Here is a 27,595-nt window from a genome sequence, read left to right on the forward strand (position 1 = left end):
AAAACTGCACACAAAGAAATCAAGTTTAACATCTACTATTATTATTGCTACATCAGTATTTCTACAATTAGGATTACTATTAGTACAGCAATATCATACTTATGGTAAGTGCCTCAGAAAACTAATTATCTCCTACATTTCTGTCTGTGCAGTGATCACTAATGAGTGGAGAAAAGACACACAAAATGTGAAAGGACGTAGGTGAGAGACTCCGGAAGACTCAAAGAGGCAGCAAAAAGGTTACAAAAAAAGGTGACGACAGCAGGAAAAAGAATTGGTAGAAGGGGACAAAAGTGGAAACACTACTTATACAATAGAAAGAACGAAGACAGAGAAGGCTTGATCTGCCCTGGCGGAGCAAAAGATAAGAGGAAGATCATGCAAGACCAGGAAAAAATAAAAAGGTATTGCATGAATACTTTGCTTCCATCTTTAGAATGGAAAGCAAGGGCAGGGGTGTCATACTGGAAGGGAAGAAAGGTAGGAAGGAGAAAGCAATGGAAAGACAAAAGGATAGACAGAAAAGAGCGTGACAAGGAGGCAGCTTCCTTAAAGGAGGATAAAGTAAATGGACCAGAAAGGCTGTATCCAAGGGTCCTTAGGAATCGGGCCACTAAGATGGCATATCCGGGACTAATGTTTTCAACATATCAAATGACAACTGCAGATGTGCTTGAGAAATGGAACAGACCAAGTATGGCACTTTTTTACAAGCATATTACCAAACACAAGTGAAGATAGCTGACAGAGAACACTTATCAATAACCAATACACAAACTGACTAATCAAACTGCTGTTTTCTAGAATATCACATTGAATGTGTTCTTCTTGATTGTCCATCAGAATGAAAGGCCAGTTACTTGAATGCCATATAATGAGGGCAGAAATCAAACTAAAGGTTTATGTTCATGTTCAAGTGTAGGGGACGTGTGGGGGTGCTGTGTATTTTGCTGGCTGAAAGAAATATTATGAACAGCCGACTGTGTATGATGCATCTTGAACAAAATGGTTATCAAGTTCTCTTGATATTTGACTGGCTGCATGAGAACACAGTTTTTGATAGAGTCTTCTGATGACTTTAGAACATGTCTATTGTTAATGGAAGTTATCCTGAAAAATAACTTCATGTATTTCGAAGGTGAATTTTACAAACAGGAAAGAGGTACGGCTATGGGGGCCAAATGTGCCCCCTCTTATGCCAATATAGTTTTGTCATGGTGGGAACACTTATTTGTTAACAATTGTGAATACATCAAGTCTTGGATTTTTTATAAACGCTTCCTGGATGATATTTGTATTTTTTGGATAGATTCCCAGGAAAGATTTTTCGAATTTTTAGCCTATCTCAGGAGCACAACCAATTTTCTAGACTTCACTTACAATTTAAATCAACATGAATGCATCTATTTAGATGTTTCTTTAACCAAGTCTAACAATTCCTTTAAATCTAAAATTCATCGGAAAAAGACTTTTTCGAATTCCTATTTACATTTCTCGAGTGGTCACCCCTTTCTACAAAAAAAGAATCTTCTTAAAGGGCAACTGGTGAGGTGTAGTCGCATGACCTCTGATGACTTGGATTTTGTCAATGCTGCTGGATTTATTATGGATTTGTTTAGAGAGAGGGGGTATCCAGAAAAGCTGGTTAGAGGGTTGTTTCAGGAGGTACTGGAGGGGAGAAAGGTTAGATTTGCACCAATTTTGGGTCTGGAGGAAGTCAGTCCAACAATCAACAAGAACGTTCTGAACTGTTGGGAAAAAGCATATGTTATGGATTATACTGGAGATTCGTATATTATAAAACGGACTATTACAAGAGAATGGGATAGGTTTAAACAGTTTACTGACTTGGAACACATATATAAGGAACCGTTAAAGTTTACATACAGGAAAGATTTCAATTTCAAGAACATGTTTGAATTTGGGGGTAGTTCGAATCACAAAACTAGAACAGGTAAGGTTGGAACATTCAAGTGTGGTTTTTGTACGCAATGTCAGTACATTGCCAATAGTACCAGTATTCATCTTTCCAGTAGAGACAGGCAGATTGTTGTTAACATATATTCCAACTGTAACACCAATGGTGTTGTATATATTGCTACTTGCCAATTCTGTCATTCCTTTTATGTGGGAAAGACAGAAAGGAAGTTAAAGTCTAGAATTTATGAACATCTTTATGAAATCAGAAAATGTAATGGCAACAATGCATTATTTCGACATACACAAATTTGCCAAAAAGCCTCCTTCCTCTTTTTTGTTTGGGAAGTGGTTCCTAAAGAGGCTAGGGGTGGTATGTGGGAAACTAAGCTGGAATACAGGGAACTCTATTGGCAGATTATACTGGAGGCCAATACGAACCCTGGTCTTAATGACATGATTTCCCTTCTCCCTGTTCTCAAATTAAGGGCAGTGAAGTTATGACTTACAATTCCATCTTTGTCCATTAGATGGTGCTCAAAGTAGGAGTTACTTTAACTATTTTTATTTTCACATGGTATATGTGTTTGTAATAAACTGTTGGTATTATTTAAAAGTAATTCTACATAAAATGTAATGCATCAAATATTTACCAGTTATCTTAAAACAATGTCTTTCAAAATAATGTTTTTCAAATAAGTATTTTATGAACAAAATGTAATTAATATCTGTCCTCTCAAGAGTTCACTGTGGGCAACGACACCAAGTAATTGCTTAATTGTTTAGTTATTCAATTGTTTTATTGTATTGCTTGGTTTATTATGATTGTTATAAAAGGAGAGTATTGGTATGATGTAGGATGTATGTTTTGGTTCTGACGAAGATATTCGAAAACGCACTTTTTGGATTACAGCGTTAAGTGTGCTTGACTGGTTTGTTATTAAAGCAGTTTTTTTACCAACTTCGTTGTTCCAGGTCTTGGACCCTTACTTGGCTTCTCCAGAGCGAATTTTGTTTGGTTGTTTGATAGAGTTGTCCTTGCTGAAATATCCTTGACCCCAAAAGTATAAAAAACAGATAACTGGAATTAGCTTGACGTGGGGGGTGAAGCATAACTGTACAAGAGAGAGTGCTTTCATACATGAAATAATTTTCATTTCATATGCACATATAATAATTACAGATACATTTAGCTATATGCAAACCAGGAGCTGTCACTAAGTACAGAAGTTTAAAAGCACAGTGTTCACAGCTAGAATTCTTCCTAAACATTTTAAAAGCAAGGACTGGAACACACAATTCAGAAATTTATAAAGACCTTTGGTTTAATAAACGTTAGTGCTGTTGTAGAAAATGTAGAAATCTATTACACTGCAACTTTCACTGCCAGATTACTACTCAACTTATAGCCAAATGATTTGAAATTTTCATGCATGCAACAAAAAAAGAGAAGATTTTTTTTCACAAATTCGGCTTTGTTTATATGTGGGCCTCAAACATTCAAAACCTTTTCAAAGCTGTTCAGATGCAAATCAAATATTGGAAAACATACATGGGATGGTGGCATTAAATGCAGTAATAGTACTGAGCAGGGCAAAAGAACTTACTTTATATTGGCTGCAATCTGTAAAGCATCCTCCAGCCAGTCCAGAAGTTTGTGGGTGAATTCACTCACATCCTGCTAAAATGGGTAATAAAATTCACACATTAGTCCAGGTTTCTTTTTTCCCTTGATTATTTTAAATGTTAATGCAAGCTGAAACAATAAAATACAAGTACATACAAGACATTTTAAAAATATAACCTCAAGTAAAGTGTGTTGATTATCTGACATTCCAAACCTCTCACCTCATACTTTATGATATGGTGATGCTATCAGGACTCCTCCCATAATACAACAGAACAGAGATACAATAGGTACAACTAAATAATGAATGCACATCTATTAAAATCTATTCTCAAATATCTTACACACTTAGAGGAAGCACAGTAAGGATTGCTGAAACACTTAGTATAATCAATTAATGTTAGTCATGAGAAAATGGGTAAGAGGAGTTAAAAATGTTATGGTCACCTGCACATTACCCAGAAAGCACTGAATTATGCTAACAAGACAAGGACATAATTGTTAGGGATATGACCAGTGTTTTGTGTCAGCCAATAAAATCTTTTAAAACTGAAAATATTCAACAGTATCGTACAATGTCGTGTAGAGAGAGAGATATAAATGGCTCAGAACTCTACACATTTACCTTTGATATGAGGAACATAACGCTGGGGTGCTCCTTTCCACCTAAGTGATTTGGATTCAAGGGTTCTCTTTCCAACCCAAGGCATTTAGATTCATAGCATATTAGTGCTGTACAGAACTTCTGACAGGTGCAGTCCTTCAGATGAGACATTCATATGAGGATCTGCTACAGCTGATGGAAGTTTAGGTGGACACTGAATAAGTACCATAATATCTTTAAACAGCAGAAGAATTTCCCAGATGCCCTGACCAAATTTATCCAATGCTGTAAATCTCATATCTCCCCTAAAAATAAACCATAGGTATAGGGAGACCAAACGGGTAAATAAAAAGTAACTCAAAAGAAAAAGGTTCACTAAGCTTGGGCACACATTCATTTCTCCCAGCTTCCCAAGACATCTTTCCTATAGACACTTGTCCATGATTTTTTTCCATGACAGAAAGTTGCACATCTCTGTCATTCCAAATAATCAACCAGCCTCATAACTCAAGAGTATTACATGGTCACAAAGCACAGGTCGGACCAGGGCAGAAACATTACCTACTAAGCTACAGGGCAGTATGACTATTCACTGTCCTACGAAACAGACTTACCATAACGACTTAAAACAGTCTGTGCTCATTTTAAGACTCTGGACACACTTCCTTGTAGTGATATCATTGCTCTGGAAGGATGGATACCAAACTGAATATTTGCACATCAAAATTTCTACACACAGGAAGGAAAGTGATACATAAAGCAGCACCATATTTTTTTTCCAGAAGAGACCTAACCTTATAATTCTGAAATCCTACAGGACATTAAATCACAGATCTCCTCTGTTTGATAAGTAAAACGCCCAAGTCATGCCTTCTGCACAAGGCAGTGCCATTCATTATCAGCAAAGAAAAAGTACCTATTCTATAGTTTTACACTTTTAACTTTTAAGAAATTAAAAATTAGTGCAGCATGTGCATCACAGGGTACAGACTTAACCAAGGACTTAAAATGAAATTGGGGGCCAATGTCGATACTTGAGAGAGAATCCAAATGCTTATGACACATGGATGTTAAAGAGGATCTCAGGATGCACAAGCCATAACTACTTACAAATCTTGTACTCAAACTGGACAGTTTGGTTTGGGATTTAGCTTATGAGGAAAAAAGGATGACCCTTTTTCTTAATGTCTCATAATTAGATCTATAATCTCATCCCTTCAACTGAAAAACAAATTAAAAGGACATAAGTAATTAAGAACATCTGCTCATAGCACATTTGTCTACATAAATGAATAGTAAAACAATGTTACTACACATAAACATGAACACAGCAAATAAACAGTAGTGACTTTTTAACTTGCCATCTTTGACAATATTTCTTAGCTTACTACTCTACACATCAGAATGCACTTTGATAGCATCTTTTTAAAGTCTCGAGAACATGAGGGATCTGCTTTGGAATTAAAGGCTTCAGGAACAGCAAGCTGAGCAATATACTTGTTAACCAACTAGTCTACTGTTTTTCATAATCTTACACTAAAAAGAAAGCAAAAACAATATTAAGAACAAGCTGATAAAATTAATTTTTTTTACTAAAACTCGTAAATGCTCTATAGCCTTAGAAGTCCATATCCAGTCTCCACTCCTACACAGTAATATCATATTTATTTAAATAAAATAGAGTTGTTGAAAAAAAATCATTCTTGAGTGGGTGAACAAATGTTGAAAACATAACTGTGTGTGTGGGGGTAGGAAGGGGTTAATTCCTGTTCGCATGCTTACCTGCTGTGCTTCTGTTGTTCTAAAGGCATCTTTCAGAAGTCCAAGGGCTGGAGAAGGATCGACAAATTTTCGATTTGAGGCTAACATTAAAGAAAACAGACTGCGTAGTTCCATCATGAAGGCAAGATTTCTTTTTTCCTGAATGTACAAGGGAGCAACAACATAAAACACAGCCAAAATCATGGCATAGACACTGAATTTACCATGTCACTTCAAGCAAAGAAAAAAAGCTATTTTTATATCAAACATATAGTCATGACACTTGTCTTACCACTTCTTTTCTCCTACACCAACACCTATCACAAGCACCCCTGAAGGAATCTGCTGTTGTGTTCACTATTTCAGATGACCTGTTCCATCTTCTCCCTACTCTGAGAACTTTCTAATACCTATAATGAAAGTCAGACACCAATTTGAAAATTTCTCTCTTTTCTTTCCTTTAAATTACTACAGGCGGCACAGTTAGCTCTGTTGCCTCACAGCATGAGGTTCTCCGGTTCAAGTTCTCAGCTGTGGTGCCTTCTGCATGGAGTCTGCATGTCCTCCCTGCGTTTGTGTGCGTTTCCTCTGGGTACTCTCGTTTCCTCCCACATTCCAAAGACATGCTTCTGGAGCATTTCACTGACAGCCTCTGCAGAAAATGGGCTCTGTCCCAGTCTGACCTTCCCGATAAACACGTTAAATAAAATAAAAATAAATGTGGTCCTTCGAACTGCTCAATCATTTCAAACAAAATAGCATCTTCCTTTGTTCTCCATTTTCTACAATAGGGAATCACATCCTTTATTCCTCAGTCCTGCTCATTGCCCTGGTAACCTTTATATGTCTCTCACAAACAGCTGAAGTTCTTTCTTTTCTTAGTGACGCCAAGAAATGTGTGAAAAAGACCCCAGAAGCAAGCTGTTAAAGCAGTGTAACCAGTGAAAGCACAATCCCTCTATGCCAAGTCAATCTCTCCAAAGTGTGCACCTTAACATCTTACTGGTTGTGGAAACTTCAATTTGTACCTGGAGAGTTATTTCTGAAGTACTCATCACCCCAAGGTCCTACTCTTGCACTACACTTCCAAGGTGACCCCAGGCATTGTTAACTCCCATATTAAGTACTTCACTGTATTAAAGTTCGGTCGCCATTCCTCTGCCACATCAACTAGGAATCATTTGTAGGCTTACCCTCATTTAATACAGATGGGGAAGGGTAGGGGATAAGATGTAAATAAGACAGTCATGTTACAAAGACACTTGGTGCTGGATATGAAGACACAAACAGCACTGGACCCAGGACCAATCCCTGATGCATCTCACTCACCATCTCTCTATTAACCACTGCTGTTTCTTGACACTCCACCACCTCAACACATTTTGTTAGCTTTCCCCATTCCAAGCCCCTTCAGGTTGCTGACAAAATATCCTGCATGGGACTGACTCAAAGGCTAAGTCTAGGTTTACACATACACTAGGTACCCTACTGTCAAGCTCTCAAGCAGACAGACTAACACGAACATTTGATGACAAATTTTAGGAAATGGAGCAGCCTTCTCCATAATCTTCCCTTTTTCACATCAATATACGCACACGCGTGTGCCCCTTTGTGGTGGCAGAGAATGGGCAAGACATTTTTTACCATTCATTATTCACATTCTAAGATTTCACTAGTGATTCTGAGTCAATCTGGATAACAGCTCTTTAATCAAGGTCTCTAAACCTCTAAATAATATAAGATAACTTACACAGGGATTCCGGTTGCTTTCAAGTATGCTTTTTGTAAACTGGCAGTTGAGGATCAACCGTCGAAATTCAGGCAGATGAAAGAGCGACTGAAGAAAAAAAAATACAGAAAGTGAATGTTCTCTTAATTAGGCAATGCACATCTGCCATTTTCAAAAGGATATACAAGACTCTCCAGACATTATATGGTCAAATCCAATCCTACATTAAAAAAATAAATACATAATTAAAGAACAGCAACTAGTTACCAACAGCAGCACAGATGCATGTATTTCCAAAAATGGCTTGCTACAGTAAAACATTTTAAATGTATATATCACGACCCCATGTTTCAAGATGTGCTTCAAAAATAAAGCTGCCCGGTTCTCAACTAACATTCATTATCTATCCCTAAAACAGGAGCTTCTACCATTTTCCAGAAACTACATTTTTAAAAAAAAAATTATACTGCAAAAAATATTTTATATATGCACACACACATACATGCGTACGTACTGTCACACACGCATACACACATACATTTTTGTATATATATATATATATATATATATATATATACATATATATATATATATATATATATACATACATATATATATATATATATATATATATATATATATATATATATATATATATACATACATATATATATATATATATATATATATATATATATATATATATATATACATATATACATATATATATATATATATACACATATATATATATATATATATATACATATACATATATATATATATATATATATATATATATATATACATACACACACACACACACACACACACACACACACACACACACACACACATTAACTCCAAGTTTATTATTCACAAACTACAATATAAAACACATTACTCAGAACCTTCCTTATAAATTACTCTAGGAAATAAATGCTACTTTATGACAACCTTCAAAGTTATGATTGCTAATCGTTACGTAGCTCTCAACCTCAACTTGCTTACATGACCTTCAGTCTTTCAAATGCATATTTAGCACAGTAACAGGAAATTTTATGCACCTATTTTGAAGGCTGCTCCTACTTGATAAAATGTACAAATGAAGCATTATGCCCCCCCCCCCAACCTCTCTACATTGCGGGCTTTACAAACACACATCCAATTTATATACAGCAATTCCTTAGTCAGAAAATTGTACTGAGTATTTAAAAGACACATTGAATAACTTCTAGAACAAACAAAAAAATCACACCGCAGTTTCCAAGCGTTAGGCAGCTGAATGCAACAAGTTTAAACCTAATCCATTTTACATATTACCCAAAGGCAAGGCAAAGGCTTTGAAGATGTAGCAAATTATTCCGAAAAGTAATAAGGCATCCGTCACAAATATCCAAGCTACTTATAATGTTTAAGGAGGAGTTGGAAGGCTCCATTAACAAGTAAAGCATTGCTATCAAAGAAAAAAAGGATTACTGAATACATTATGCAGTTATACACAAAACATAAAACAAACCCAGAAAAGGATATTAAAATGGAAACTATTCATATCATGGCTATGTATAAATCATTTACAGTTCAGTAAATTGTGGTATAGAAACATTAATTATGTAGAAAACAATTTCAATAGTGCAAGAAAATGTAGCAGACGTGATATAGAAGTCTTGCAAATAAAGGAATTAAAAAGTTTGTCAATGGTTCCTGGGAAAATATTAGCATTTTGCACTTAGTAGGACATTGCTTCCTGCAGAACTCACTCAAGAGGTGCTCCAACATCAGTGTTTTTAGTATTTGAATAAAAGGGAAGGTAGGTTCAAGAGTTTTGCCTTAAGAAGGAAAGTACCATTCTTATTTACTTGTGCTGTACTTCTGCAACATGGTTCTAAAAGAACAGTAAATCGCTGAAATAGAAGTTATGTTCTTACCATAACGTTCCATGTTAGTTGTCTTCTTCTCGCCTTCTTTCTTGCTGGATGGGTTCGGAGCCGACCTCGGCCCGACTGCCACTCTAAAAGCTCGAGAGTTGGTTCCACCGGCTCGAGGCCCCCCTTATATCCCACAATGCTAGGCGTGAATTACCTCAGATCTCGTTTGTGAGCTAGGCCCAGCTAATAATACAACCAGAAAAAACTGGAAAAAGAGTCCACCTCTATATACAAAGGGGAAGAGAAAAGGTGACCTAAGCCTGATCTAGGAAAATATGCACAGCAGAGCATATACCTATAGCAAAGAGGTGGTAGAAAGAGAGGTCACAATCAATCAAACTCCTCTAGGTCTGTCCAGGCCAGGGGGAAGGAGGGTGGGACGCAAGAAAGAAGGCGAGAAGAAGACGACTAACATGGAACGTTATGGTAAGAACATAACTTCTATATGTTAAGTTGTCTATCTCGCCTTCATTCTTGCTGGATGGGACCGCGTCCCTAGCACCTTGTCCCGGGTGGCCTAACGGAACAGACTCTTGAGAACAGTGGAACCAAAGTTAGCTCTATGCCTAGAAGCTAAATCCAACTTATAATGTGAAATGAAAGTGTGAGGAGTAGCCCAAGTAGCCGCTGCACAAATGGTGTCAATAGGCAGTCTGTCTTGGAAGGCTGTAGAAGTAGCCAAAGCTCTGGTGGAATGGGCTTTAGGTTTGTTAGGCAGCTTTTGGTGTCTAATTTCATAAACAATGGAAATTAGAGATGTTAGCCATCTAGATAGTGATACCTTGGAAACAGAAAGTCCATTTCTGCCTTCTGCATAAGAGACAAACAGCTGGTCAGATTTTCTGAATTGTTTGGTTCTATCCAAATAGTACCTTAACTGACTATGAACATCTAGCCAATGCAATTTTTGTTCAGACCTATTAGAATATTCTGGAAAAAACACAGGGAGGTCAATGCTTTGATTCAGGTTAGACGCCGAGGCTATTTTAGGTAAAAAGGACGGGTTGGTTCGTAAGGATACCCTGTCCTTATGGAACAACAGATAAGGAGGTCGACAGCTGAGTGCATGAAGTTCTGAAACTCTTCTAGCTGAAGTAATAGCTACCAGAAAGAGAGTCTTCCATGATAGCAATTTTAATGAACAGGAAGCTGCAGGTTCGAAAGGGGGAAGAATCAAAGAGCTGAGCACTAAATTAAGGTCCCAAGGAGGAGGAGGATTTCTTATAGGAGGTCTGAGAAGAAAAACTCCCTTCAAAAAGGCTTTGCAAAGCTTGTGGGACATGATGGCAGATTCTGAAATGCCTACATGAAAGTTAGATATAGCTGCCAATTGAACTTTGAGAGTAGAAGGAGATGAACCTGCATGAAAGAGTTCAGCTAGAAAATCAAGAACCATATGGATGGGAGCAGTGAAAGGATCTAAATCCTTTCCTTGAGCCCAATAGGCAAAACGTTTCCACTTACTAAGATAAATTTTCCGAGTGGAAGATTTATGTGAAGCTATTAAAATATCTCGAACAGTGTGAGATATTTGAGGAAGCCTGGCTAGGGTAGGAACTGGAGGAACCAAGCAGTGAGGTTCAGAGAGGGGAGGGAGCGATGTAACTGACCCGCCTGATGGATCAAAAGATCTGGAACTAGGTCCAGATGCCAAGGTTGCTCCAACAGAAATTGATGTAGAAAGGGGAACCAAACCTGTCGAGGCCAGTAAGGAGCAATGAGGATCAACGATGCCTTCTGAGCGATAGCTTTCTGCATCACTTGAGAGATTAGTGGGAAGGGAGGAAATGCAGAAGTCCCCGGGGCCAAACTTGGACTAGAGCGTCTCTGCTGGGCTGGCCTGGTAACGGGAATAGGGTGAAAAAATCTCTGCACTTGCTGTTTTGGGGAGTAGCAAAAAGGTCGCAGCAAGGCTGACCCCACTTGAGAAAAATTTTTCTCGCAATAGAATCTTTCAGAGACCACTCGTGAGGCATGAGGATAGCCCTGCTCAACTTGTCCGCGATTTGGTTGGACTTCCCGGGGATGTGTGTTGCTATCAGAAAACGCTGAGAAGAAATCGCCCATTGCCACAGTCTGAGTGCTTCTCGACATAGGGGATAGGACCTGGTTCCGCCTTGTTTGTTGATATACCACACTACAGACATATTGTCCGTCTGGATTGCTATCGTTCCCAGGGGAAGAGAGTCTTGAAGGGCTTGCAATGCTAAAAGCCCTGCTCTCATCTCTAGAACATTTATATGCAAGTGGCATTCGTCTGGTTGCCATATGCCCTGGAAAGTTCTGCCCTGATAATGCCCCCCCCACCCGATCAGGGAGGCGTCCGTTGTCAGAATAGCAACCGGAGGGGAAGGAACAAAGGGTCTTCCCAAGAAGAGCTGAGGGGAAGACATCCACCACAGAAGATGATTCTTGCATGTTTGTGTAATCATAATGGTGTGAGACATCGGAAGTTGTTGGTATGACCATTGTGTGAAGAGCATCCATTGAAGAATTCTCATGTGGAATCTGGCTAATGGAAGTAGAGGAATGGCAGCCGCCATAATCCCTAATACTTTCAGAACTAACCTGGCTTTGGCTCTGTTGTTGTTGAAGAGAAGCGAGACCAGTTTGCGTATGTCTGTTATTCTCTGATCTGTTAGTCTCGCCGACATGCTGACTGTGTCTAGATTTGCGCCTATGAAGGTAATAGCACGACAAGGCGACAAAACAGACTTTTCGCAATTTACTGAGATGCCCAACTTTTGACAAATGCGAAAGGTGTAGTCTCTGGCCATTAGAAGAAGATGCTTGGTGGGAGCTGTGAGGAGCCAGTCGTCCAAATATGGAAACACCTGGAATCCTTAACGTCTCAGGTGAGAAGCTACCACTGCCATGCATTTGGTAAACACCCGGGGGGCAGTGGTGAATCCAAAGGGCAGGGCTCTGAATTGAAAATGACTGGTTCCCAGCCTGAAGCGGAGGAATCTTCTGGAGCGTCTGTTCATTTTTATATGCTAGAACGCGTCCTGAAGATCTATAGAGCACATCCAGTTTTCCTGTCCCAATAGGGGAAGGATGGACTGTAGCGTGACCATCCGAAATCTTGTTTTCTTGACTGACTTGTTCAAGATACTGAGATCCAAAATTGGTCTCCAGTCCCCTGTTTTCTTTGGAACTAAAAAGAACCTGGAGTAGATTCCGGATCCTTGCTGGTCTGCTGGAACTGGCTGAATTGCTCTTTTTGCGAGCAACTTTGAAATTTCCAAAGCTGCAAGATCCCTTTGAGCGGGTGGAACATCTGGCAGGGATTTTTTTTGATTGGTTTGGAATGCGAACGAAGGGAATGGAATAGCCTTCGGAAATAATGGACTGTACCCACTTGTCTTGAGTTAGGGATAGCCAGGCTTCTGGGTACAGTGACAATCTTCCCCCGACTGCCTCCGAAGGTGGACAGTCGGGCAACACCTCAGGGATGCTGAAAGGGCTTATCGGAAAAGGTTTCTCGATTGCCCTGGTTCTGCGGACCCCCCTCTGCCTCTGGGGCGACGTCTACCATTATTGTTCCCTCCTCTGCCTCTGGAGGGGAACCGACTCTGTGCGTCAGGCAAATTCCCTTGAGATTGTTTACGGAACCACATTTTCCCACTTTTCTGGCCTTTGGGGTAAGGTCTAGAAGGAGTAGAAAAACGGACTCCGATGGCAGACAAGGTTTTGCCATCCGTCTCGCACCTAGTCAAGGTTTCTTTCACTTGAGGACCAAAGAGAGATGATCCATCAAACGGGGAATTAGTGAAAGACATTTTAAAGGGGTCCGCGAAATTGCATAGTCGCATCCAGGCATGCCGGCGTAAGGCTACACCTGTCCCTGCAGCTCTACTCGCTCCATCAGCCGCATATGAAAGGAGGCGCATGGAGGAGTTAGCTATAGAATTCAGGGTAGCCAGCTGGGCGTTCATCTTGTCCTGAAAACCTGCAGCTGTAGGATCCTTCAACATCTCACTCGCTTCCTTGATCAAGTCTCTCTGGAGACGAGTGAAATGGCATAAGTAGTTCAGCGAACGCATTGCAAATGTCGCTGACGAAAACATCCGCTTCCCGTACCTGTCCATAGACCTAGATTCCTTGTTAGGGGGATGGACAGGCACTGAAGGATCAGCTAGTTCCTTCTTGGTGGCAGCAGCTACCACCATAGCATCCACAGTAACTCCTTTGGTCAGAAATTGTTTATCAGTGGGTGCTGTTATAAATTTAGAAGGTCTCCTGGGGGTAGGGTCCACTGAGTCAGGAGCCGTCCAGGCTTTCTTTGCTACCACCTGCATGAGGGGGTCAAGGGGGGGGACACCCAGGAGGTGGAAGGGCGAGAGCCAAACGCCTCAAGATACACAGATTCATCCTCCGAAGGGTTAAGGGCTGGCCAATTATACCTCTGTTTCAGGATTTCTAGAATGTTTGCAAAGGAGACATCTTCAGAAGGGGAACGGGGAACCCTCGAATCCTCTAAATCTGTGTCAGAGGTGACAGACTCAGGTGAGTCTATGTGTTTCCTCTTACACTTTCTCTTCCTAGGGGGCTCCCCTGCCAATTCAGGAGAGGCCTCGGAAGAGGATGAGATCCCCTAGGGGATTCTTGAGGAGCTGGCTCTCTGCGTTCAGGGATGAGGGAGAGAGTAGACATCACCTGAGGCACCGAAGAGGGAGGGGCGGACGGAGCCGACTGTGGAGTTGAACCAGGTTCCAACACACTCCGCATGACCTCGAATGCACCCCTGTCAGGCAGAGCCAGAGATCCCCGCTCCGAGAAGCTGAGAACCTCCCTCGGCACCGACAGAGATGGCTCCGAGGCCGATGTCGGAGCCGAACTCACCAGTGCCGAAGCACCGAGAGGGAGAGCGGGGTCGGACAAGGGTCCGATGCCACTCACCCCCTCGGAGCAGACGAGGGAAGTCCGGCGCCGAGATTCTTCAAAGGAAGAAATCGGAGCCGAAGACAAATGTATCGGCTCCGACGCTACCACAGTCTCGGTTCCGAGACGCCCCGGCTCCGAGCTCAAAGGAGTCGGAGGAGGAATATTTAGAGGGAAAGGTTGAAGCATCGACTGATGAGTCGGGCTCGGAAGCATTTGGGCCAGTGCCTCAGACTTTAGAAGTCGACTCACTACCCTCTGAAGGTCATGATCCGAAAGCCTCGATGACCTAGAGGAGTGAGACCTATGGCTCCGTTCAGACAGCAAGGGAGACGCTGGAGCCGAATGAACGGAGCCAAGGGAGGGTGACCTAGACCTCTTTCTAGATGTCGGCTCCGAAGGTCTGATCGGAGCCGACCCAGGAATTTCCAATACCTCGGCTCCAGTCGGAGCCGAGGGAACCACAGAAACTGTAGTCAAGGACTCATCGGCTCCAGCCGGAGCCGATGTAGCAGTAGGCTTCGAAGCCTTAGGCCTCGACTCAGAAACTGGAGTCGAGGTCTTAGAAGCCTTGGAAGGTTTTCCCGATGAAGCAGTTAGGGAACCTTCAGGCTTGAGCAAACCCCTTAGGATGAGTTTGTTCTTTCTTTCCTGCAGGACTCTAGGGCTGAAGCCATGGCATACAGCACAAGAGTCCTGCAGGTGTAAAGGTCCCAGGCAGTACACACAAGAAGTGTGACCGTCTGTCAGAGACATTTTCTGACAGCACGAGTCACACTTCTTGAAGCCTGAGACCTTTGAATCCTTGGACATTTTCAAGGAACCGAAGTGTAACCACCACACAAAACACACACACACCGATTACACTATCAGAAAAAAGGGTAAATTAAACTAAAAGCTAAAGAAATTAGTTAGTTTATAAATAAAATAAATCCCTACAAAAACACATACACCACTATTAGGGATGGAGGGCCCGAAGGCCTAAGGAAAGAACTTATCAGTTCTTGTGGGAAAGGGGCTGGATAAGGGTAGAAAGGATAAATATCCACTACACTATAGTTTAAGAAGAAAAAGCTAGCTAAAAGGGGTTTAAACAGTTATAAAAAACTGATCTAATACAACTGACCTGAGCCAGTAGAAAAAACAACACCTCGATCGCTGTAGCGCCAAACGAGATCTGAGGTAATTCACACCTAGCATTGTGGGATATAAGGGGGCCTCGAGCCGGTGGAACCAACTCTCGAGCTTTTAGAGTGGCCGAGTCGGAGCCGAGGTCGGCTCCGAACCCATCCAGCAAGAATGAAGGCGAGATAGACAACTTAACATCTCAAGTTTTGCTGCTATGATATGTAACTTTACTCCCAACCTCACCCACAGGTTATACATACTTTACTAGCAAGTCAACCACAGATTCATCATTTCTTAACATGCGTTAAAAGACTTACATGTGAAAAAATTGTGCACTTTTAGTAAGGAATAAAACAGCAAGACACTTGCAATCAAAACATCCTAGAGTAACTTGAGGCAAGATCTCTACACAATAAAAGTCATCCAAAGACAGTCGTTTTTCTTAATTAACCTGGAAGCTGGAACAAAAGCATTACGCCAATGAGCTGATAATGAGCAGTTTCTAGTGGTACAGAGATTGATCAGTCAGCCTTTATTTATGTAACGTGTGAAGTCGAGCAAGTCACTTAACCATATATTGGTCTTAAGCTGTTGAGAAACTGGACTAGGCCCTTCAACGACTGCTGGACCACATGCCTACTAAACCTATGAATTAAATGATCTGAAGAAAGTGACAGTTTTCCAGGAGAGAAACAGTTTTCTACCTGTGCAAAATGGATTCAAATGTGTTAAGGTTAGCTTTACCAACTTATCAACATGAAGTTAAGGTTTCAAGCTGGAGCCAGAGTCCAGCTGGTTGGCCAGAGGTGTAGAACATCCTTTAGGAACTGTCTGGAAGGTTATCTGCCGATTAACCTGCAACCCTTCTTGTTTTCTACTGGTCAACTCGTTCCTCACAGGGAAAAGCCTTTCCAAGCCCATTTGCTCCTTATGAGAGAACACCAATTTTCAAAGGCTATCGTAGAAGCAGCCAAAGCAGCCATCAGGATTTTTCAGCCTGTGGCCCTAGCCCACCCACTGGTTGCTGTCATTACAGCCAAAGTCATCATGGCAAGCCCTCTTCCCAAAACATGCATGATTTCAACATACACACCGCTATTACTGACTTGGCAGTACTAAGCTCACATCCCTGGGTATGGGACCATAATCTCTGCCTGCAATAACTTCTTTGTATGTAGTGACTAGCCATTGAATTAACTCCGGTCATCCTGGTAGCGGTCAAGACTTTATTCCACCGCACCCCAGACCCATACTGATACATGCACTTTAGTGGGAAGAAAAAATAGGCCAGCAGCAGAGTTCAAACAGATATTCAGGACTGTGGCCACACTTCCCTCAAAAAGGTTCATGTCCCACCTTGAGCACCAGACAAAACGTTTTCTACTTGCACATGATTTCCTGACACTTAGTCTCCTAGCCTACTCCATAATTTTAAGCATGCCTCCGGAAAACAGGTAACTAAAGAGGAGAATTTTATCATCCAAACTGCTAGGCTCACAGTGGGCAAGCTGGGATGTTCAAGGGTCCCCTTTCATTGCATCAAAAGGTCTACTTGCTGAGACATCAGGACAAGTTCTTCCCTGGCCAGTTGAATCAGGAGATAGAATTAATAGTGCCATAACCCCCATTTATTAGTTAACATAGCATGTGACCATATAACAGTTTGTAACCACTTTCAAGTTTCAAGACCTCCAAACTATCCTAAATACCTGGGATGCAGGCTGAACTGCAAGTATTTCATATAAATGTCTGTAGAGCTTGCTGTTTTCTGCCTTCCAGTTTCCCTGTACTCTAAAGACGTAGGGCATGACCTTCCTAGTCTTGCTCTGAGGAATTTGTGATGCAAGATTGGATTGGAGAAATCTGCCGGGGGGGGGGGGGGTATATCCTAGTTAGTCTGGATTTGTTCTATACACCATAGCAACTCTTTCCTGAAGCAGGGTAAAGCAGGTATCATGGTCTCCACAGGCTAGTGTTGTTGGTTGCATAGGTTCAACATATGTGGAGCTAGGAGAGAGATACCATGAAGATGGTTAAGGCTATGTAATCCAGAAGGCAGAGGAATTGCCTGGCAGTCTACTGAGACTTTAGTGCCAGAGCCCCTCGCTATCACTCAAGAGGAACCTTGATGAGTGGATGGGTAACAGAAAGATCACACCAACAGCACTACTAGATGGGGGCCCAGGGGTACTAACTGCTAGTACAAGGGTCTAGGGAACTACTAAAGGGGCGGTGAACACCGCACAACGTGGCTGGGCTGATATATGCCTTCGGGCAGATAGCCCAGAACCAACCTATGATACTGAACAGGGCTGCAATGGCCTCAACTCCTTCCTTTCTCAAGAACGTCTTGGATACTGTTGTGTCCAGGAGAGCTGGCACTGTGACTGGAGCTCAAGTTTGACTTCTGAAAATTTAAGGCAGCAACCAGTCTGGTCAAGAACTGCAAGGTATAAGCCAAGGGTCCCCCTCACTACCTGCAAAGACTGTGCCTGGATTAGGTAGCTGTTCAGGTAGGGATAAAGGTGAATGCTCTTGTTTAGGCACTGTGCTATCAATCAGACCAGACATCTAGTAAACACTCCTGGCACAGTAGTTAAACCAAAGTGCAAGGAGTGAATTTATGACACCTCCACCCCTCCCCCAACCACCACAAACCTCAAAAATTGCCTATTATCTCTGAAAGCTGGAATATCCGCGGTGGTGGTGCTGCGGTAGCGTTGTCGCCTCACAGTAAGACGCTGTCCGGTTCGATTCTCAGCTAGAGCGTCTTCTGCATGGAGATATGCATGAATGGGCATACCTTCGTTGACTGTTGTGCGTCAGGGCTGGCAACTCGGCACATAAAAATCAACTGCCAATCATTAGCGGACCGGAGTTCTGCTGTGACGACTCCTAACCGGGAAAAGCCGAAAGACACATCATCATCATCATCATCTCTGAAAGCTGGAATACGCAGGCAGGAGTTTAAATTCAGGGTAACTTTGAATACTGGGGTGATTACCATGAGAAGTAGAGTTTACAGGGTTAGGATTTTGAACTTTAGTACCTTTAGGAAAGTACAGTTTTGTACCTACCATAAATGTAGATGTCCGAGAGGCATGCATATGCAGTCCTTACAAATGGGTTGTCCTGTCGTCAGGCAGCCCTTCGGTCGGCTGGATTCCAAAGTCTGGGTCTGGCCTCGGCTGATGTCGCACTTCACCCGACGTCATAGCTGCAGTTATTCAGGTATAAAGGTATCAGCCGACGCCATTTTCCTCGAGTGTTTCTTGCCCCAGATGCCAGGTGCCCTCTAGGAAGGCTAAATTTGGATAATTGCAAAAGTTTCCAAATAAGAAAGAGCAAATAAAAATAAACATGTATATACATATATACAAACAAATACACCATAATAGATTCCCCCAGCTAGCTAGAAGATGGGCAAATACCCTAGGAGTACCTCAGAGGGGAAGGAGGGAGGGTAATCCTGACTGCAGATGCATGCCTCTCGGACATCTACATTTATGGTAGGTACAAAACTGTACTATGTCCTTCAAGGATGCATCTGCAGTCCTTACAAATGGGTAGAATACCATAGCCAAAGTGGGGGAGGAGGAGTAATAAGATTATGGTGTACTTAAGATCCCTTGCAAAACATCAGTGGCAAAACCTGCTTGGGATCTGGAGTATAAGGGTAGATTATAATGCTTGGCAAATGTATGCATGGAGCTCCAAGTAGCAGCCTCTCTAAAATGTCTTTGGTAGCCACTCGTAAAAAGCTGTGGTAGTGGCTGTAGCCCTTGTAGAGTGAGGTCTGATGTTTTCTGGAGTTTTCTTCCCATGGTAAGAGTAACAAAATCTAATGCAATTTCCTATCCACTTAGAGATTGTCTGTTTTGAAATTGCTTTTCCTTCCATTCCTGTTGCATATGCTACCAGTAGCTGGTCAGTTTTTCTATTGCTCTTAGTCCTGTCCAGGTAGTAGCAATTGTCTATGTACATCCAAGGTATGTAACAGTCTTTCTCCCTTGTTCTGTGGGTTGGGGAAGAATGTAGGCAGGTGGATAGCTTGGTTTAAAGATACCCTGGAGACCACCTTTGGCATAAAAGTAGGATTAGTTCTCATGGACACTCTATCTTGATGGAAGATAAGGAAGGGTTGTACTGCCATTAATGCCTGTAGTTCAGAAACCCTTCTTGCTGAAGTGATTGCAAGCAGGAAAGCAGTTTTCCATGATAAGTATTGTAATTCTGCTGTTGCTGCTGGCTCGAAAGGAGGGAGTGTCAACTTTTCTAGCACAAAGTTCAAGTCCCATGCGGGCAATGGTGGCTTCCTAGGTGGCTTTACATTTTTAATTCCTCTCAGAAACTGCCTGAGCAGAGGATGCGAGAAGACTGGAGGGTCCATGTTGTATTCTGCTGAAATAGCTGATGCATGAATCTTAATGGAAGAATAGGACAGGCCATTGTGGAAGAGCTCTGCCAAGTATTCCAGGATGTTAGCTATGTTTACCAGTGACACATTTTCTCCTTTGCTGCACTCCAAATGAGATATCTTTTCCATTTTGCTGAATAATTTTTTTCTTGTTGAGGGTCTGCAGCCTCCAAGATAATGTCTTTAACCCTTTGAGATAAATCTGGGTTATTTTGTCTTATGCAATGTTCCAGGCAGCCAGCTGCAGTGTTTTCAGGTTTGGATGCAGGGTTTTGAAGTTGTTCTGTGTTAACAGTAAGGGAACTAGTGGCAGAGGCCATATTTGTTCCCGAGACATACTCCTCAGTAATGGGTACCAATGCTGCCTCAGCCAGTCTGGAGCTATCAGGATGATCCTTGGACGGTCTTCTTTGATCTTCAATAGCACCTTGTGCATCAAAGGAAGAGGTGGGAATGCATATGCTGTCAGGTTTTTCCAACTGAAAGATAGGGAGTCCACCTTCCAAGCAAGTGGGTGGTATGCCTCGTGCAGAATTTTTCAATTGGTGGTTGTGTGGGGATGCAAATAAGTCTATTTCTGGTAGTCCCCATTTCCCTGTAATGGTTTTGAAGATGTCTGGATGCAGCATCCATTCGTGGGCATCCGTGGTAGTTCTGCTTAGGATGTCTGCTAGTATATTTTCTTTTCCTGGTACAAATATTGCTTGTAACTGAATGTTGAAGCTCAGGGCCAGATTCCAGAGGTCCATTGCCATCCGGCATAGAGGGTATGAATGCGTGCCTCCCTGTTCGTTGATGTACCACATAACTGTGGTGTTGTCCGTCCTTATATGAAATTGACCCTGTCGAAGAAATGGTCTGAATGTCTGAATTGTCAGTTTTACTGCCAGCATCTCCTTTTGATTTATGTGTAGGTGCAGCTGGTCTTGAGTCCATAAGCCTTGTATGCACTTGTCCAACATGTGTGCCCCCCAACCGAGGTCCGTTGTGATTGTCTGGCTTGGTTGAGGTCTGTGGAAGGGCAGTCCTTTGTTTGATTGACAGGCCTGAGCCCACCATTGGAATTCTTGCTCCAGGCATGGAATTATTGGAATTTGGGTTTCTAGGCTGTGCTTGTGCTGAGACCATAAATTCCTTAGGTACCACTGTAACTTTCTCATATGTAGTCTGGCATGTGGAATCAATATTATGCAGGATGCCATGTAACCCAGGGCTTGCAGGACTTTTCTTGCTGTTAGCTGGTTCTGCTTTGTTAATGCCATGAAGTAGAGAGGGAGGTGCTTCTGTTTTTCTACTGTTAGGAACGCCATTTGGTTTGATGTGTCCAGCTCTGCACCCAAGAAGGTTATCCTTTGGGATGGTATCAGCCTTGACTTTTTATATTGACTGTGTATCCCAGGGCTTGCAGTAGATGAATGACCCCTTTTCAAGTCTTCTGTTAATTTGTTTTGTTGTCCGCTTGTAACAGGCAGTCGTCCAGGTAAGGGTAAATTTGAATTCCTGAAGCCTGCAATGAGCCATTACTGATGCCAGGCATTTCGTGAATACTCTGGGCAGTAGATAAGCCAAAGGGCAATGCTGAGAATTGATAATGCTCTGATCCTGCAAGAAATCTGAGGTATCTTCTGCAATTTGGTCATATGGGGACGCGCAGGTATGCCTCCTTGAGATCTAGAGTTACCAGCCAAGACTCCTTGCCCAGCATGGGAAGAAGCTGCTGTAGGGTCAGCATTTTGAATTTTGGAACAATGAGGTATGTGTTTAGAGCGGACAGGTCTAAAATAGGTCTCCATTGGTTTTCTGTTCTTGGTACCAGGAAGAGTCTGGAGTAAAATCCTTGCCCCTGTTCCATAGACGGTACCCTTTCTATAGCTCTCATCCTTAGTAAGTGATTTATTTGTTGTAGAGCTTCTGTTTTCTGATTTGGAGGTAGGTTTGGCATTCCTCTCTTCCTTGGTAGAGTATGGAAGTGAAACCTGGTCTATTGTCTGTAAAATCCATTTGTCTCCCGTGATGTAGTGCCAGTTTACTGAAAATAAGGCTAGCTTTCCGCCTAAGGGTGCTTCTAGTTGTTCCCTGGTAGGCGGTGCCAGAGCCAAGTCACTGTGATTGTCCTGTGGTAGTGGTAGTGGCTGGATCTATGGCAGTACCTCGCTGGTTGTTAGCCTGCCATTGACGTCCCCTGTAGGCACCTCTGGATTGACCCCTGCCTCTTGAGCGCCTATTCCTGCCTCTCTGGGCTCTGGAGGTGTCTGGAAAGGACCAATTCTTGGAAGGCCAGTTCCTACTAAACCTTGGAGGCGACCTGCAAGAAATCCTTGACTGTCTGAACAGATTTTGCTCTCTTCCACCTTCTTCAGCACCTGCTGTGGGAGCCAAACAAATTGAGCTTATCCATAGGAGCATCTAGGAGCTTTGATTTAACATGGTCTGGTAAGGTCTGCTCTTTTAACCATGCATGTCTTCTGATCACTGTACCAGTCATAGCTGATCTAAAAGAAGCCTCCAGTGCATCATAGCCGCATTTTAAGGAATGATTACTGACCTGCTGAATGTTATGTACCATTTCCTGAACAGATTTTTTGTCTAATGGTTCATCCGAGGACAGTTTTTTAGTTAACTGATCTAACATAAATTCCTGATACTGAATCATGTGGAATTGACAATTGTAGCAGAAGTGTAAACATTTTTACCCCATCTCTCTAAGGCCCTAGATTCCCTTTCAGAGGGGAGGGAGTTTTTGGCAGAGGTAGCTGCTACAGCCTTGGGTCCCTGGGAGATAGTTTCAGGATCTGCAAAAGGAGCCTTATACAAATGATAATGTGTGTCCAGAACCATGTAGTACCTATCGGGCTTAGCAGGGGCCGGAGGAAGAGAATCAGGAGCAGTACAAGCATCATTAAATGCATCATCCACAACAGTAAGTACTGGAGGAATGGCTAAAGGCCTATGCTGTGGCAAATGCAAAAAAGTTCTAAGCCTTTTCCTAGAGTATGAAAAATCCTGGCCCTGCCATTGAAATTGTTCCCTCATAGCATGCAAAGTTTCCCCAAAGGAAAATTCCTCAGGCGGAGAGGCAGAAGGAATGGACTCTTCTGCATCAGAGTCCTCATAAGGAGAAAAAGGGCCCTCTGGAGGATTTGTATTATCTGAATCATCAGAGGAGTCATCTGAAGAAACTGGCTCAGGGGGCTCTGCTCTAGGCCTCTTCTCTGGAGGTGGGTGAGAGGCCCTGTCTGGGTGGGGTTGGGATCCCCGGATTAAAGAAATGAGATCCTCTGCTAGACTAAGCATTTGAGAACTAGAGCTAGGCCTGTGAGAGGGGGGTCTTAGCAGGCACAGTTTTGGTACATTTTGCTGCTTTAGCCCTGGCAAAAGCCTTAATTGACATGGATGCAGGGGGCCTAGCAGCACCACGTGCAGGAGTAGAAATATCTAAAGGAATAGTATCAGATAAATCCTGTGAACCTGCAAGAGCAGGTGGGATTTCAGTAGCAGATTCAGCCATGCTGGATGAGGCCTCGGTAGGAGGAAAGGGAAGAACCGTGGACTCTGTTTCAGCGAAACCGAGACACTGTTGTTGTCGGTCCTTTTTCTGCGCTTTTAGTTATTTCGCATAATGTAAGCAAAGCGGAAAACTCCTCAGCAAATTCAAAGCAGGCTAGACAAGCTGCTACGTCGTGGTCTGGGCCTAACCACGGTGAGCAGTAAGAGTGGAAATCTTTATGAGGTATTTGTTTCCCCAAGTTAAACAGTTATTCACTTTTTCTGACATGGCTTTTAGAAGTCTTCTGTAGTAGTAATCTCTGGTTCTGACCGACCGGCTTCAAGAAAGACTGAGAAAAATGGATACCTTATACCCGAATAACTGCAGCTATGACGCGGGTGAAGTCGACATCAGCCGACCAGACTTTGGAATCCAGGCTGCCTGACGACAGGACAACCCATTTGTAAGGACTGCAGATGCATCCTTGAAGGACATCTAGTTTAGTCCTGACGGGTCTAGAATGGGTCTCCAGTAGCCATTTTTTTTCTGGGAAATAGGAGTCTGAACAGAAGCCACTCTTCACCTGTCCTGCTGGAATCTTTTCTACAGTACCCCAACATAAGATCTCCTCTATGCTGGGTTTTAGGAGATGTTCCTGATCTACTGGTACCTTGGGAATTACATTTTTGCGGATTTGTTAAAGAATGTAGCGTGTGGCCCCTGGAGATGATTTTTAAGATCTACTTGTCTGCAATAAACTTCAAGCCACCATTTCAAAGATGCCAACTTAGTTCCTACCAACGGGCAAATGTTCAGATGGAGGCATGGAAGGGGTCATGGTAGGGTTTATGGTTGGGGGAAAGGGAAAGAGGACAGTTACAGTGGTTTCTAATAAAAAGCAGGACCATGCTTGCTTCCCAGCTTCCATCAATCTTCTTGCTACCGCTTTCTTTTCTGAAAAGCCTCCCTAACCTTTGGGCTATTTTCTGTTGTCTAGCTTCTGTCAGAAATGACCTTGCTTAGAAAGGCAATTCCTGTTGTACTTGGGCAATGGGGAATGGAACATATGCTTTGTGCAAATGGGGTCTGAAGAGCAGCTCTATATCTAGAGGGGCACCGAGTAGCTGCACTTTGTCAACTTTGGACAGAAATTGGATCCTCAAAAGTGCCTTCTAATGACCAACCACACAGCAGCAGCAGCCTAGGATGATGCATTTGTAGCACCATACCCACATTTAATCCATACCCACATTTAATCCCATGTTTACCTAGCTGCAGAATGGTCTGAACTTGATGCGTCATGGCAGCTCCTTCTGTCCACATCCTTTATTCATCCACAACCATCAACTGTTGCTTCAAGACATGCTCTTCATAACAGAGAATGTCAGTGTGGCAATGGAGGGTTCTAAAAGGCAAGGTTGCAGAAGAATACGCGTTTCTGCCATACTTATCAAGTAACCTACTTTTGTTATTATCGGGGAAGTATGTTATGACCTGCAGTCAGCCTAGACTGTTAAAAAGACTCCAGGGACATTAAATGAGGCCAGTCATATGGTTCTTGTACAGACATTTGTAGAAGTTTATACTCTGTAGAAATGATCAGGTATCTTAACAGTAAGAGACTCCAAGCTATTTCTATCAGAAACACCTAGGGGGGCTCCCAGGACTGGAGAAACAGGCAGAGGTTTGATGGGACAAATTATAGGAGTTTCAGGGGCTCTTCAAAGAAGCAGAGGCTTCATGCACTTACCAATAGAAATGTTCTCTCATTATATTTAGAAACAGAGAGGGAAAGAGAGACAGATGCATGCATGCATGCGAGCACCCACACATATGCGCATACACACACACACACACACACACACACACACACACACACACACACACCCACCATAAAAGGTCAACTGGTACAGAGTCAGAGTCTATGGTGTCTACACTTCTTGTGTCACATACCAATGGGAAAAGACATCTGGGATTTACAGACCATATCCTCACCATTATAACCAGAATCTCCGAAATCAGTACATCTCCAATTAGACCTCCCTCTTCTTCTCAGAAGACCTAACCCTAAATGTAGACAAGTTATTTGGAGTGGCTGAAGGCTTTGTAAAAACTGGGGAAAAAAACACCTCAGTTTCCTTAACCTCCTACTGGGAGGGAAGCAGTGGATAGTTATGCTTCCACCTCAGGATGGCTTTTGTCAAGGTTTATCAGCCACTCGGGTCTTTGCAGCATTAGAGGAAGTGCCCTAGGTTCTAACTTTTGAGTAGCTGCACAAACATCAACCTCCACTTTACAATAAGAAAAGAAAAAAAAAACTCACTCACACTCACACCTTGCCTAATCTAAAGTCACTCCTGCGCAGATGACTTATCCTCAACAGTGAGATCGAAAATAAAATTTGGTCCAATGAGACATACTTTTCACAACAGACATGACAGCTTTCAGACAGACTGCCAGAGGCCTCTGCCAAACTAAATATCAAGTGTGAGGGCTGGTTGAGCACTTCCATGGTACTAATGCCCTCAGACCTAGAAGGCCTGGGCAAAGTTATCAGACTGCCTTATCTCCTTCTGCTTCTCATTGCTTTTCTTTCTCTTGAAAGACAACTGGCTGGTTCTGATTCCAAGATTTATGAGACCAAGTGCAGGACAAGTCGCTTTTTGTTAAAACAGGCCTTGAGTGTAAGACCTTGGGGCTAAATCCTATTCACATCACACAAGTATAGACATTGCACTCCAAGCAGAGGCAGTACAAGCACTTTCTGTAAGAAAGAAATCCTCTGTGGACAGATGCAGCTACATACGGCATTTATGGATGGCAGGCCCAATACCTCCGGTGTTGGGGAAGAATACCCTAGCAGTATACACCCCCCGAAAACAATGCATTATTATACCTACAAAAGTAATGAGTGGGATAGTCCCCAATAGGGTTACTTATCCTGCTCCATTCATAGTCTAACCTGGTAGACTATTTCAACACCTTGAACAATATGCACACCTGCAGCAAAAAGAACCGACTGTAAATCAACATTTATACCATGTGGCTGGAGATATTGGTGGTAAGTGATGTTGGCTACCAAGAACGAGAGGTGCCTGGCTAAAAGTCAGTCCACACCACTCAATCTCAATGGAATGACTGCAGAACTAAAATACATAATGAACATATTACTCTGATAGTTTTCACACTACTAGTGTACATTTTGCATTACAGTCTTTAAATACTCTTCAGCTGGAAGTATCACACTACCTAACTCACTGCATAAGTGGGTGGCATGTTGCGATACTGAAATCGGATTGGAACCAGAAAAATAAAATAAGTTCAATATCTGAACATCTCTCATCTCTTTGGCTTTTATTCTGTGACAGGATCCATCATCATTTCTTGTCATATTTACATATTATGAGTCTATGTCAAAGTCCAACTGAAAATCAAAACATCGAAAACATTTTTAATGTAGGGGGCAAGCCCCCTGCTCCCACATCCCCTGCTAAATTATATACATACCAACTCCAAGATCGTACAATAGTGGAAAAGGGGCAAGTTCTTTTGAAGTTATGACACAGATCCACGTGTGTGTGTGTGTGTGTGTGTGTGTGTGTGTGTGTGTGTGTGTATATATGTATATATATATATATATATATATATATATATATATATATATATATATATATATATATATATATATATATATATATATATATATATATATATATATACACACACACACACACACACTGCAAAGATTACACACACACGCCATACACACACACACGCGTGCGCACACACACCACACACTGCGCCTGCACGCACACACCACACACCACGCTGCACACACACACGCTTTAACTGCGCACACACACGGTCCACTCTGTACAGTGTGTGTGTGTGTGTGTGTGTGTGTGTGTGTGTGTGTGTGTAACAAACAGGTCCCAAGGTGCTAGGATGACATGGATACTGAACAGCCCCCAACTTTGGGAACTCCTTTACAGACTCTACATGGATATTAACCAAAAACTGAATGTACCCACAGTTTATCTGACATCTGTTACTTCCACTGGCAATTGAAGAGTCTCAGACGACTCACGAAAGGTCTGTAGCCCCCGTAAAGGC

The 27,595-nt window shown here is 42.3% G+C and overlaps 1 protein-coding gene across 4 annotated transcripts in view; it reads right to left on the reverse strand.

Moving 5' to 3' along the window:
- Nucleotides 1-27,595, reverse strand: part of USP28 (ubiquitin specific peptidase 28) — a 732,083-nt gene that overhangs the window by 436,578 nt on the left and 267,910 nt on the right. For all 4 annotated transcript variants that reach the window (XM_044081073.1, XM_044081072.1, XM_044081070.1 and 1 more), the window contains 3 exons: nucleotides 7,660-7,746; nucleotides 5,931-6,068; nucleotides 3,525-3,598 (listed from right to left, as the gene is read on the reverse strand). In XM_044081073.1, the coding sequence (XP_043937008.1) occupies nucleotides 3,525-3,598; nucleotides 5,931-6,068; nucleotides 7,660-7,746 (299 nt within the window). The remainder of the gene's footprint in view (nucleotides 1-3,524; nucleotides 3,599-5,930; nucleotides 6,069-7,659; nucleotides 7,747-27,595) is intronic.

Source organism: Protopterus annectens, chromosome 8.part0 (assembly GCF_019279795.1).
Source record: "Protopterus annectens isolate FY-2018-M chromosome 8.part0, PAN1.0, whole genome shotgun sequence".
NCBI lineage: Eukaryota > Metazoa > Chordata > Ceratodontiformes > Protopteridae > Protopterus > Protopterus annectens.